Source organism: Periplaneta americana, chromosome 11, assembly GCF_040183065.1.
Source record: "Periplaneta americana isolate PAMFEO1 chromosome 11, P.americana_PAMFEO1_priV1, whole genome shotgun sequence".
NCBI lineage: Eukaryota > Metazoa > Arthropoda > Insecta > Blattodea > Blattidae > Periplaneta > Periplaneta americana.
The window spans coordinates 144,321,042-144,336,210 of record NC_091127.1 but is presented as its reverse complement, the minus strand read 5'-3'; the positions used below and the strand labels follow the sequence as shown (position 1 = coordinate 144,336,210).

The 15,169-nt window shown below is 37.6% G+C and overlaps 3 protein-coding genes across 3 annotated transcripts; all 3 read left to right on the top strand.

Moving 5' to 3' along the window:
• Positions 1 to 2,417: 2,417 nt before the first annotated feature.
• LOC138709389 (cuticle protein 18.6-like) lies at positions 2,418 to 3,402 on the top strand. Its single transcript, XM_069840127.1, has one exon. It carries the CDS (start codon positions 2,437 to 2,439, stop codon positions 3,328 to 3,330), a length of 894 nt encoding a protein of 297 aa, XP_069696228.1. The 5' UTR covers positions 2,418 to 2,436; the 3' UTR covers positions 3,331 to 3,402.
• A 4,687-nt stretch (positions 3,403 to 8,089) lies between these two features.
• Positions 8,090 to 9,011, top strand: LOC138709393 (cuticle protein 21-like). Its single transcript, XM_069840132.1, has one exon. The coding sequence runs from the start codon at positions 8,112 to 8,114 to the stop codon at positions 8,940 to 8,942; it is 831 nt and encodes a 276-aa protein (XP_069696233.1). The 5' UTR covers positions 8,090 to 8,111; the 3' UTR covers positions 8,943 to 9,011.
• Positions 9,012 to 14,198: 5,187 nt separating this feature from the next.
• LOC138709391 (cuticle protein 18.6-like) lies at positions 14,199 to 15,169 on the top strand. Its single transcript, XM_069840130.1, has one exon. The coding sequence runs from the start codon at positions 14,236 to 14,238 to the stop codon at positions 15,103 to 15,105; it is 870 nt and encodes a 289-aa protein (XP_069696231.1). The 5' UTR covers positions 14,199 to 14,235; the 3' UTR covers positions 15,106 to 15,169.

Below are 15,169 nucleotides of genomic sequence, written 5' to 3'. Positions count from 1 at the left end.
TATAATTAGTCTTATCTTCTTCCTTTTCGACATCATTATTATTATCAAGGTAGTAGCACAGTTCACTCACCTTAACTACCAAAAATAACAAATTAAGAAAGCGTATAAAAGTATTTTTTCCACATTACGACAGCCTGATTTAGATTTCATCGTGAAGTAATGATATCCGTGCTAGGTTAGAGGTCCAGCAATTTTCTTTGTATTCTTTTATTTGTCATTTTATATGCAATATAAGTAACTCATTTCTGATTTCTTCAGTAGCCAAATAAAACTTCTTGTAATATCAGAAATATCATTGCACTTAGTCTGCAATACACTTTCATTTCTGTTTCATAGAATCCATTAAAAATCAAGTAGGCATCTAGTTAACTAAATACTAAATTAACTATCAATGATGAATCACAGTTTTTCTCTGTTTTTTTTTTAAGTTGTCTGTACCTACTAACTAATAAATTTTTATAAACTAAGTTATAATAAGCAAACATTTATCTGATTCAAATTTTAAAATGTTAACCGGTTTAACGATCCTACCATATAAGGTGATTTAGTCAGTACCTGTAGAATTTTTCTTTCAAATGTAATTGCATTCGTTTTCATAATTTGAATTTATGAATTATAAGTTTTCCTACAAATTAAATTTCTGTAGTGTTCCTGGTATATACAAGATGAATAGTAAGCAATGTCATTAAATTCAGAGGGTTATTCAATGAGATATTTCAAACAAAAGAATTAATACAATTTTCTATCGCTTTTTGCCTGCTTTCAAGTCAAAAATTGTTTCATATGAAACATTTCATAGCATGTTTTGGGAAAGCCATTGATTTAATTCCCAATATTCTCTATCAATTTATGAAAGTAGTGTATTATGATAATAAAGTATTGAAAGAATTATAGATTTAACCTTTAAATATGTAGAAATTCGTACGAAAAAATGTAACTTTTCGTTCTGTAAAGGCATTTTACAGTGTTACAATACATTTTTTGTATAAAATTTCTGCACACTTAAAGAACAAAACTAAAATTCTTTCAATCATTTACTATCATAATACACTGCTCTCTTAAACTGACTGAGCATGTTGAGAATTAAATCAATGGCTTTCCCAAAATGCGCTACGAAATTTTTCACACAAAAAAAATTTTTCATGAAAAGGAAGTAAAAACGAGCAAAGTCGTATTAAAAGTTTTTTGTTTGATATATCTCAAAGAAAGACCCCTGATCTTAATGCCAATCCTTACAGTTCACTCTATATAGTGTTCTATTTTCCATTACTGGTTCCTTAAAGACGCACTATAAACGGCCATTTTATCTAACATCTATGGAATTGATAATAGTGAGATGGTATTCGGTGACATGAGTCCGTGAATTAGCCATGAAATTACCAGACAGTTGACTAAATCTCGGAAAAAACCAAACCAGTTATTCAGCCCAAGCGCAATTCGAACCCATGCACAAATTCTGCCTATCATGATCTGATCATCTGTAGAAGACGTTACAATAGATCTCTAGACTTAAATTATCACTGGAAATCCAAAGACATAGATAATCATTTCAATTCTCGAACACTTACTGTCATCAATATCAGAAGCTTTTTTTTATGATAATTGTTATCTAAACACATTGTGTAGGCACTCACTCACAAAATAATACTAATACGAGTAAAAGATACAATGAGTAACTCCTTTGTAGTTTCCGGGGTGACTGGTCGTCCCAAGGCATAGTAATTTAAACTGCGTATCTTATTATACTTGTCCCAGAGAAACCTGCACAAATATTAGCTTTCTCAACTGTCTCGTGTTGCGGCATGTATACAGTACTCCACTGGCGTTCCTGTCGAATATTTGGCCGTCTCATCTCCACTACAGAAAGATATTAACGTCTAAGAAGTGCCGTCAAATACGACTTGTGTCTGGAGGTGAATCTCACAGTTCCAAAGTAAAGTTAATCACGAGTACATTGCACATCATTTACTAGTGGTCAGAATATTAAATAGACAAAAAGGAGAGTGAAGAATTAATACTCTATCACTAATATAATTGAAGACAGTGAAAAAGAAGAATTAAAAGATTACTTAACTGTATTAAGTTCTCCTTCCTTTCAATTGCTCATCTAAAAATTTCAAAATTGCATCATGCATAAACAGAAGTGAACTAAATCATATGTAAATTAATTAGCTTTTTCTTAAATTTCTCCTTGGTAGTGTCTAAAAAAATCACTGGTTTGATACTATTCAGTATCTGTCGTGGCCTTGTAATATTCTTTCACTCATTTATGAGACTTGACAAGTACTACTCTTACTCCACCCTGAAAAAAAAGTGAAATTTGCAATAGCCTGCCAATTAAGACTGCAATATGATGCATCCCGATCCAGTCAGACTGGAATGTGTATGGCCCGTTCCCAACATAGTTTTGTATAAAAGCTCGACATTTCATATAGCATGCACACATCACAACACAACTCCACCATGGCATTCAAACTTTGCGTCTTCGCCGCCGTTGTGGCTATCGCCAGGGCCGGATTTCTAGGTGCCCCCGCTGTTGTGGCACCCGCAGGACCCATCCCATACGCCGCTCGTGCTGTGGCACACGCACCATTGGCCGTAGCTGCTCCCGCACCAGTAGCAGTAGCGGCCCCTGCTCCTGTAGCAGTTAACACCGACTACGACCCTAATCCCCAGTACAGCTACGCTTATGATGTTCAGGACGCCATCACCGGAGACTCCAAAGGACAGCAGGAGACTCGCAGTGGAGATGTAGTGCAGGGTAGCTACAGCCTGGTGGAGCCTGACGGCACCCGCCGCACCGTCGAGTACGCCGCTGACCCTATCAATGGATTCAACGCTGTTGTTCACCGTGAACCCGCCGTGGTTGCTGCCCCCGTCGCTAAGGTCGCCGCTCCTGTCGCTGTGGCTGCTCCTGTTGCCCATGTTGCTGCCCCCGTTGCTGTAGCCGCTCCCGTCGCCAGAATTGCCGCGCCAGTAGCTGTGGCTGCTCCTGTTGCCCATGTTGCCGCACCCCTTGCTGCTCCTGTTGCTGTAGCCGCTCCCGTTGCTAGAGTTGCGGCCCCAGTGGCTGCTGTTGCCGCCCCCGCTTACGGAGGTCTTGGCTACGGTGCCGGTCTCGGTTTCGGACGTGGTCTAGCCTATGGAGCCGGTCTGGGTTATGGACGTGGTCTGGCTTATGGTGCCGGTCTTGGTTATGGACGTGGTCTGGCTTATGGTGCCGGTCTTGGTTATGGACGTGGTCTGGCTTATGGTGCCGGTCTTGGTTATGGACATGGCCTGGCTTATGGCGCCGGCTTCGGTTATGGAGCTAGGCCCTACTATGGTTAATTGATGTATTATATTTATTTGCTTACTGTACTATTTGTTGATAATAAAATTGAAAATATATTTTTAAAATAACATTGAATTTTTTTCACTAGTTTAAAGAAAGTCTGAATACACAAATGGACCGATGAATTATATAAGAATACCAAGTAACTGCTAAAATAGAGGTCATCGATCTCTTGGATATTATATCAGAAAATGTTAGCAAGAAAAGAGATCCAAACAGGCTTTGCCTAGGCCGTTAGTTTTATTAGAAGAATCAAGATAAGGTTAGAAAAATAGTGATTATAACAACAAAAGTATTTCAAGTGAATGTCATTGATAACGTATTCGCTAGCTGAAACAGTTGATAATATAGAAATCAATGAAGTACTGATCTACATGTTTTTTTTCCGACAGACGTAAACACAGTAATTTTACAATATAACAATTTGTTATATTTTCGGTAAGATTAAATGAAGACAACATTACAAAAACTGCCCTAGTTATTTTTAATGAAATTGAGTTAAGGACGCATTTACTACTATTTCAAATGATTATAGACTCCAAAAATGACACATGTCAGGTGCAATAGCCACAAGGATAAACACCAGTTGTATGGAAACAACTGACATGTGTAGTTCTATTTATTTTTATTGTTGTCCTGTAAAATAGCAAATTTGACAACCATTGTTTATTGTTATAATGTCTTCAAATACAAAGAGATTATGAATTCTTTTAGGAACGAAACTTTTCCGAGAAGTGCCGTACATTTTACCATTGCGATGCTTCGGACCTGATAAAAATTTGCATATCCTCCTGAGTCCTCAGACATTTGTTTTATTTTTAAAGGTCAATATAATTCTACACTTTAAAAAATCACTGACAGGAAAAATGCTGAACAAATTCTGCAGGCTACAGCTAGGACACAATGCAGGTACAGTATATGTATTATACTATACTTTGGGTCTCCGCACATACATTTTATATCATAATCATGTACGAAGTATGGTATAGTATACTATATTCTCAGAACTCAGGAAGTAAAGGGTACTTATATCTTTTTTTAAATCCTGGAAGCTTTGTACGCAAAAATATACAATAAGTAAACTACAGCAATTTTTGGGCTTAAGAGAAATATCTGAAGGCAATCTTTGTTATATAATCATGCAATATGAGACTATGATCGTGATGTCTAAATAAAAATATTCACATTTGCTAAATATGCTGCAATCCTAAAGAAGAGAAGGCAAGCATTAAATGTAACAAGAGTTAATTATTTTAGTTTTTCTATAGATAATTACGCATTACTATTTAAAAAATAAATACATTCCCAAATTATATTAGAACAGAAGGAAATTGATAAAATCAGCACTAAAATATGCCTTCCAATTACAACATCTGCTGAACTTGTTACTTGCAAATCATAGTATGTCAGGGTATGCTCTACAAATCGATAATTTAGGTTCTAAAATTGACTTGGACCCTCACGAATTAGAACAGAGTCGGTCAACTTCGTTCACCTGCTCATGCCTCTAGAACAGTGGTCGTCAACTTCGGTGTATTGTTGCGCGGGCAGAGTTCCGGAGTAATGCATTGCAGGAGCGAGAAGCACAGCAGTGTTCGTCGAGGTCTTGTGAGTGACAGTGGCGGCTCGACGGTTTCATAAACTGCAAACATGTCGGGTGCCGTGGAACAATGCTGGATCGGGTTCTTTAACTACGAAAAGAGATAGCTTTATTCATGGAACAACTGAATAAACCTATTCCGAAACTGAGAATAATGTTAAATGGACTTATGACTTAGCATTTCTAACAGATTTAAAAGGCCATTTGAATGTTTTGAATCTCTCTTCAAGGTAAAGGTCAAATAATCACCCAAATGCATGACAGAATCAAGATCTTTAAACTTACATTATCACTTTGAAAACGTCAGTTAAAGGATAAGAACCTCGAGCACTTCTCAAAACTAAGGACGGTTCACATTCACACTTTTGTAACGACCGCAGACTTGAAAGGATATGCGCAAATACTAAGAGAACTAAATCAGGAATTGCACTCCAGATTCCAGGATTTGGAAAGTCTTGAATGTAATTTTGAAATATTAGTCAGTACCTACTATCTATCAAATTTTTATAAAATACAATAATTTATAAAAAAAAAACAGACATTTATCTGACTCGAATTTTAAAATGTTAACCGGTTTAACGGTCCTGTCATCTAAGGCGATTTAGTCATTACATGTAGAAGTTTTCTTTCAAATGTAATTCCATTCGTTTTCATAATATGAATTTATGAATTATAAGTTTTAATGCAAATTAAATTTCTGTAGTGTTACTGGTATATACAAGATGAATAGTAAGTAATGTCATTAAATTCAGGGGCTATTCTATGGGATATTTCAAACAAAAAAATTGATACAATTTTGCATCGTTTATTGCCTTCTTTGAAGATAACAATTGTTTTCTATTCAACATTTCTTAGCCGGTTTTTGGGAACGCCATTGATATAATTCCCAATATTCCTATCAATTTAAGAAAACAGTGTATTACGATAATAAATGATTGAAAGAATTTTAGTTCTGACCTTTTAAATGTACAGAAATCTGTCAGAACAGATGTAACTTTTCGCCCTCCAAAGGTATTCCACAATGTTACAATACATTGTTTTGTTTGGACCAAATTTCTGCACATTTCAAGAACAAAACTAAAGTTCTTTCAATAATTTATTATCAAAATACACTGCTCTCTTAAACTCAACTGAGCATGTTGGGAATTAAATCAATGGCTTTCCCAAAATACGCTACGAAATGTTTTATACAAAACAATTTTTTTCTTGATAAGGAAGCAGAAACGAGAAAAACTGTATTAAACGTTGTTTGAAATATCTCAAATAATAACTCCTGATCTTAATTCATCTACAGAATCGATGATAGCGAGATGGTAATCGGTGAGATGAGTCCGTGAATTAACCATGAAATTACCTGACAGTTGACGAAACTGTAATTTTATTCTTCATATTATAGTTGGAATCTCCTGGTAGAGGGGCAGAGAAGGCCTGACGGCCATATCTCTACCAGGTTAAATAAATAAATACTAATACTAATAATACTAAACCTCGAAAAAAAACCAAACCAGTTAATTAGTCCAAGCGCTATTCGAACTCATGCCCAAATTCTACCTATCATGATCTGATCATCTGCAGAAAATGTTACAATAGATCTCTAGACTTAAATTATCACTGAAATTCGAAAGACAGATAATCTCAAACACATATAAATTATATTTTATCTTTGACAAACCATACACTTATCGCACTCCTACATCACATTATCTTCTAACAATTGAATAGACGCTACTGTTAGCGTTTTCAATCAGAGTTTTCGTATAAAAACTATCAAAGACTCTGATTACTAGCAATGGATATTTTTCTTTCTGTTAAAAATGCCTCAGAATTACTATCATCAATATCAAAAGCTTCTTTATGATAATTAATATCTACACACGTTGTGTAGGCACTCATTCCCAAAATAATACTACAGTATACTGATCTCAAGTGACAACACTATTTCCTAAACATAATAATACCTTCTCAAAGTTCAATTTATTCAGATATAGTTCACACCAATATACTGTAGTTTTGTTAATTCGGCCACAGAAGACGATGATATTATGTTAGTCATACAGAAAATGAAATTCATGACAGCAAAAAATACTGTTTGAAAGCAACATCATGTAAGTAGCAAAATTTGATTTGTTATATTCAATGATTTCAACGTTACAATCCCTTGTTTGTTAAAATATGTATATGATAACGTTATGCAATTCGTGTGTTTTTGGAAAATATAATTTCAATTAATGCTCCATCACAAATGCTGTAACAAAAACCTTGTGCATCCCTCGTGTTTATCGTACAGCTCGTCCTCCCCCTCGTCCTACCTTACCTGCACTTTGTTTACAATTTCACTGTGCCTAAACGAGACGCTCTACTGTAATACGAGTAAAATATTTATAAAGGATAACTCCTTTGTATAGTTTCCGGGATGATCGGTCGTCCCAAGGCTGAGTAATTTAAACTGCGTATCTCATTATACTTGACCCAGGAAAACCTGCACAAATAGTAGCTTTCTCACTCTTCCTCGTGTTGCCGCATGTACACAGTACTCCACTGGCGATCCTGTCGAGTATTTGGCTGTCTCATCTCCATTACAGATAGGTATTAACGTCTAAGAAGTGGCGTCAAATACGACTTGTGTCTCGAGATAAATCTCACAATTCCAGAGTAAAGTTAACCACGAGTACATTGCACAACATTAACTAGAAGTCAATATTAGCCAAAAAGAAGACTAAAGAATGAGTTTATCATTAATACGTATATTCGAAGACAGTGAAAAAGAAAAATTAAAACTTGACTTTAAACTGTATTAAGTTTTTATCGTTTAATTCCTCATGTAAAAATGTCAAAATTGCACCATGCATAAACACAAGTGAACTAAGTCATACAGTATGTATATTCATTAGACTCTTAAATTTCTCCTTGGTAGTGTCTAAAAATCACTGATTTGATACTATTCAGTATCTGTCGTGGCCTTGTAATATTCTTTCACTCATTTATGAAACTTGACAAGTACTACTCTTACTCCACCCAGGAAAAAAAGTGACATTTGCAACAGGCTGCACGTTAAGACTGCAATGCGAAGCATCCCGATCCAGTCAGACTGGAATCTGTGTAGCCCTTTTCCAACATAGTTTTGTATAAAAGCTCGACATTTCATATAGTCTACACACACTACAGCACAACTCCACCATGGCATTCAAACTTTGCGTCTTCGCCGCCGTTGTGGCTATCGCCAGGGCTGGATTTCTAGGTGCTCCCCCTGTTGTGGCACCCGCAGGACCCATCTCATACGCCGCTCCAGCTGTAGCCCACGCACCATTGGCTGTAGCGGCTCATGCACCAGTAGCAGTAGCGGCCCCCGCCCCTGTGGCAGTGAACACCGACTACGATCCTAATCCTCAGTACAGCTACGCTTATGACGTTCAGGACGCCATCACCGGAGACTCCAAGGGACAGCAGGAGACTCGCAGCGGAGATGTAGTGCAGGGTAGCTACAGCCTGGTGGAGCCTGACGGCACCCGCCGCACCGTCGAGTACGCCGCTGACCCTATCAATGGATTCAATGCTGTTGTTCACCGTGAACCCGCCGTGGTTGCTGCCCCCGTCGCTAAGGTCGCCGCTCCCGTCGCTGTGGCTGCTCCTGTTGCCCATGTTGCCGCCCCCGTTGCTGTAGCCGCTCCCGTCGCCAGAGTTGCCGCGCCAGTAGCTGTGGCTGCTCCTGTTGCCCATGTTGCCGCACCCATTGCTGCTCCTGTTGCTGTAGCCGCTCCTGTTGCTAGAGTTGCGGCCCCAGTGGCTGCTGTTGCCGCCCCCGCTTACGGAGGTCTTGGCTACGGTGCCGGCCTCGGTTTCGGACGTGGTCTAGCCTATGGAGCCGGTCTGGGTTATGGACGTGGTCTGGCTTATGGTGCCGGTCTTGGTTATGGACGTGGTCTGGCTTATGGCGCCGGTCTTGGTTACGGACATGGTCTGGCTTATGGCACTGGTTTCGGTTATGGAGCTAAGCCCTACTATGGTTAATTGATGTATTATATTTATTTGCTTACTGTACCATTTGTTGATAATAAAATTGAAAATGTATTTTTAAAACTAACATTGAATTTTTGTTCACTAGTTTAAAGAAAATCTGAATACACAAATGGACCGATGAATTATATAAGAATACCAACGTAACTGCTAAAATAGAGGTCGTCGATCTATTGGATATTATATCAGGAAACGTTAGAAATAAATGAGATCCAAACAGGCTTTGCCTAGGCCGTTAATATTATTAGAAGAATCAAGATAAGGTTAGAAAAATAGTGATTATAACAACATAAGTATTTCATGCCTGGACGTATACACAGTTTTTCATACTTATATAACTATTGCAAGGGAATTTCATTGGTAAGTATTCACAAACTGAAACAGTTGATAATATGTAAATCAATAAAGTTCTAATCTAGATGTTTTTTTCCGAAAGAAGTAAACACAGTAATTTTACAATACAACAATGTTGTATATTTTCGCTAAGATTAAATGCAAAGAGATTATGAATTCTGTTAGGAACGAAACTTTTCCGAGAACTGCCGTAAATTTTACCGTTGCGATAATCCGGAGCTGGCAAAAATTTGCATATCCTCCTATGTCCTGAAACATTTTTTGTTTTATTTTCAACATTGAATATATTTCTACATTTTAAAAAATCACTGACATGGGGTGAATGCTGAAAAAATTCTGCAGGTTACAGCTAGGACACAAATGCAGGTATATGTATTATACTATTCTTCGGATCTCTGCACATCCATTTTACATCATAATCATGTTCGAAGTATGGTATAGTATATTGTATTCTCAGGACTTAGGAGGTAAAGGGTACTTATAGCATTCTTTAAACCCTAGAAGCTTTGTACGCGAAATATACCGTGCAATAATAAATTATAGCATTTTTTGGGTTTAAAATAAATATCTGGAGTCAATTTTTGTTATACAATTATGCAGTACGAGACTATGGTTGTGATGTCAAAATGAAAATATTCAGAATTACTACATATAGTACAAGCCTAAAGAAGAGAAGACTAGCATTAAATGTAGAAAGAGTTAATTATTTTAGTTTTGCTACAGATAATGACGCATTACTATTTAAAAAATAAATATATTCCCAAATTATATAAGAACAGAAGGAAACTGATAAAATCAGCACTAAAATTTACCTTCCAATTACAACATCTGCTGAACTTGTTACTTGCAAATCATAGTGAGTCAGGGTACGCTCTACAAATCGATAATTTAGATTCTAAAATTAGAACAGAGTCGGTCAACTTCGTCCACTTGCTCATACCTTTAAAAGGCAAAGCAACGTTCTCGTCCCCCGTGTAGCAGCAACCATAACTATTAGAAATGTCAATATGCTGTTATCGAAAGTCTGAAGATATTCATTGAAACTAATTTTAACATATTGTCCGGTAATGACATTGTATCGAGTATTACTAACAAATGTAATTCTAAATAACCTAGAGAAGAAAGAGAGAAACAACAAACGAGCGGATAGTAATTAAATAGATAAGTTTCAAATGTAATGGAAAACATATACTGTAGATGTGGACAAGATAATCAGCTCTCTGCTAGTTATATCTAGGCTATGACAAGCCTCATACGTACATTTTCAGCTCGTTCTTATTTTTCTATCGTGATTCTATCTTCCGGCTTGGAAGGCACTCATCAAAACTTCTAGACGATCGGTAGAAGAGGACCGACGACATCTAAGAGGAGGAAGAAGAAGAATACTGTATCTTTCACCCTCAATGGCAGAATTAATTCTAGAAAAAAGGACACCGTTCCCTGATTCTGGACTTTTCAAATATTCCACTGTTGCTGTAATTGCTGTTATCTTCTTCCTCGTTGACATTATTAGTATTCTCAAGGTAGTAGCACAGTTCGCTGATCTCAACTACCAAAAATAACAAATTAAGAATACGGTACATATAAAAGTATCTTTTCACCACATTCTGAGAGCGTGATTTAGATTTCATGGAGAAATAATGATATCCGTGCTAGGAAAAAGGTCCATTCTCTCATTTGTCTATTTATATACAATATAAATAACTCATTTCCGATTTCTTCAATAGCCAAATAAGACTTCTTGTAATATCTGAAATATCATTTCACTTAGTCTGAAATATACTTTCATTTCTGAATCCATTAAAATTCATATAGACATTTTTTAACTACATTAACTAGAAATGATGAATCACAGCTTTTCTCTGTGTATTTTACTTTTAGTTGTCAGTACCTACTATCTAACAAATTTTTATAAAACATAAAAATTTATCCGAAAAACAAATATTTATGTCACTCAAATTTTAAAATGTTAACTGGTTTAACGATCCTGTCATATAAGGCGATTTAGTCAGTATCTGTAGAATTTTTCTTTCAAATGTAACTGCATTCCTTTCCATAATATGAATTTATAAATTATAAGTATTTCTACAAATTATATTTCCGTAGTGTTGCTTGTACATACAAGATGAACAGTAAGTAATGTCATTAAATTCAGGGGGTCATTCTATGAGATATTTGAAACAAAAGAATTAATACAATTTTGTATCGTTTTTGCCTTCTTTAAAGATAAAAATTGTTTTGAATGAAACATTTTATAGCGTATTTTGGGAAAGCCATTGATATAATTCCCAATATTCCCTATCAATTTAAGAAAGCAGTGTATTAAATGGTTGAAAAAATTTTAGTTTTTAAGTTTAAATGTGGAGAAATTTGTCCGAACAAACATAACATTTCGTTCTGCAAAGGTATTTTTAAATGTTACAATAGGCTACATTTGTTTGGATCAAATTTCTGAACATTTAAAGAACAAAACTAAAATTCTTTCAATCATTTATTATAATACCCTGCTGTCTTAAACTGAATGAGCATGTTGAGAATCAAATGAATGGATCTCCCAAAATACGCTACGAAATCTTTCACACAAACCAATTTTTAACATGAAAAGGAAGCAAAAACGAGCAAAATTATATTAAACGTTTTTTGTTTGAAATATCTCAAAGAATAACCCCTGATCTTAATGCCAATACTTATGCTTCACTCTATATAGTGATCTATTTTCCATTACTGGATCTTTAAAGACGCAGTATAAACGGCTAGTTTATCTAACATCTGTGAAAATAATAATAGCGAGATGGTATTCGGTGACATGAGTCCGTGAATTAGCCATGAAATTACCTGACAGTTGACAAAACCTCAGAAAAAACCAAAACTAGTTAATTAGCCCAAGCGCGATTCGAACCCATGCCCAAATTCCGCCTATCATGATCTGATCAACTGTAGATGATATTACAATAGATCTCTAGACTTAAATTATTACTGGAATTCAAAAGATATAGATAATCATTTCCATTCTCAAACACATATCAATTATATTTTACCTTCGACAAACCATACACTTATCACACTCCGACATCACATTATCTTCTAACAATTGAACAGATCCTACTACTAACAATCAGCGTTTTCGTATAAAAACTTTCAAATACTCTGATTACTAGCAATTGATCTTTTCCTTCCTGTTAAAAATGTCTCACAATTCCTGTCAATATCTGAAGCATCTTTATGACAATTGATATCTACACACGTTCTGTAGGCACTCAATCCCAAATTAATACTAATACGAGTAAAGTATATAAAGAATAACTCCTTTGTAGTTTCCGAGGTGACTAGTCGTCCCAATATATATATATATATTATTTCAATGTACCGAAGTACATATGATATTTCCATGCAGATATTCTGCGTCATCATACGATGGAAGAGTAATGGAACGGAGAAAAATTCCCTCCGGCGCCGGGATTTGAACCCGGGTTTTCAGCTCTACGTGCTGATGCTTTATCCACTAAGCCACACCGGATACAACCCCGACGCCGAACAGAATCGTCTCTGATTGAGTTCCAACTCTTGGGTTCCCTCTAGTGGCCGCCCTTTGCACTACGTCATAGATGTCTATGAACATCGGACCGAAGTCCACACATGTGCTCAGGTGCACTCGTTATGAGTGACTAGTTGGCCGGGATCCGACGGAATAAGCGCCGTCTTAAATCACTTCGTGATTTACGCATATCATATATTATTTCAATGTACCGAAGTACATATGATATTTCCATGCAGAGCACATGTGTGGACTTCGGTCCGATGTTCATAGACATCTATGACGTAGTGCAAAGGGCGGCCACTAGAGGGAACCCAAGAGTTGGAACTCAATCAGAGACGATTCTGTTCGGCGTCGGGGTTGTATCCGGTGTGGCTTAGTGGATAAAGCATCAGCACGTAGAGCTGAAAACCCGGGTTCAAATCCCGGCGCCGGAGGGAATTTTTCTCCGTTCCATTACTCTTCCATCGTAGTCGTCCCAAGGCAGAGTAATTTAAACTGCGTATCTCATTATCTTTGACACAGGGAAACGTGCACAAATACTAGATTTCTCAATCTTCCTCGTGTTGCCACATGTAGACAGTACTCCACTGCCATCTTGTCGAGTTGGGTTGCATTCAAAAAGTATTGATTATTCAATCTATCTTTTTTCTGAAGTTTTAAAAGGTATTCCTTATTTTTGGTTTACAAGACCAATATTTTTGTTAAATTATTAAAACTAATGAAAATTATCTTTTTTTCTGTTATATTTTTTTGTGGTATTTGGGTTTTTTCTTCTAATCGACTATCTCATCTGCACTATAGATAAGTATTAGCGACTAAGAAGTGCTGTCAAATAACTTGTGTCTGGAGATAAATCTCATAGTTCCAAAGAAATGTTAATCACGAATAAATTACACATCATTTAGTAGAGGTCAGTGTTAGACAAAAAGAAGATTAAAGAATTAGTTTATCATTAATATATTCCAAGTCGTGAAAAAGAAAAATTAAAAGATGACTATAACTTTCTTAAGTTTTCCTTCCTTTCAATTGCCCATGTAAAAATTTCAAAATTGCATCATGCATAAACAGAAGTGAACTAAAATCATATGTATATTCATTAGCCTCTTCGTAAATTTTTCCTTGGTAGTGTCTAACAAATCACTGTTTTGATACTATTCAGTATCTGTCGTGGCCTTGTAATATTCTTTCACTCATTTATGAAACTTGTCAAGTACTACTCTTACTCCACCCAGGAAAAAAAGTGACATTTGCAACAGCCTGCCCGTTAAGACTGCAATGTGAAGCATCCCGATCCAGTCAGACTGGAATCTGTGTGGCCCGTTTCCAAGCCAACATAGTTTTATATAAAAGCTCGACATTTCATACAGTCTGCACACACAACAGCACAACTCCACCATGGCATTCAAACTTTTCGTTTTCGCCGCCGTTGTGGCTATCGCCAGGGCTGGATTTCTAAGTGCCCCAGCTGTTGTGGCACCCGCAGGACCCATCCCTTACGCCGCTCGTGCTGTGGCACACGCACCATTGGCCGTAGCTGCTCCCGCACCAGTAGCAGTTAACACCGACTACGACCCTAATCCTCAGTACAGCTACGCATATGATGTTCAGGACGCCATCACCGGAGACTCCAAGGGACAGCAGGAGACTCGCAGCGGAGATGTAGTGCAGGGTAGCTACAGCCTGGTGGAGCCTGACGGCACCCGCCGCACCGTCGAGTACGCCGCTGACCCTATCAATGGATTCAACGCTGTTGTTCACCGTGAACCCGCCGTGGTTGCCGCCCCCGTCGCTAAGGTCGCCGCTCCCGTCGCTGTGGCTGCTCCTGTAGCCCATGTTGCCGCTCCCGTTGCTGTAGCAGCTCCCGTTGCCAGAATTGCCGCGCCAGTAGCTGTGGCTGCTCCTGTTGCCAGAGTTGCCGCGCCAGTAGCTGTAGCAGCTCCCGTTGCCAGAGTTGCTGCACCAGTAGCTGTAGCAGCTCCCGTTGCCAGAGTTGCTGCCCCAGTGGCTGCTGTTGCCGCCCCCGCTTACGGAGGTCTTGCCTACGGTGCCGGTCTCGGTTTCGGACGCGGTCTAGCCTATGGAGCCGGTCTGGGTTATGGAAGTAGTCTGGCTTATGGCGCCGGTCTTGGTTACGGACGTGGTCTGGCTTATGGCGCCGGTCTTGGTTATGGACGTGGTCTGGCTTATGGTGCCGGGCTTGGTTATGGACATGGTCTGGCTTATGGCGCTGGCTTAGGTTATGGAGCTAAGGCCTATTATGGTTAAACTGTGTATTATATTTGCTTAATGTATTGGTTAATAATTTAAATATATACTTTAATATATTAAA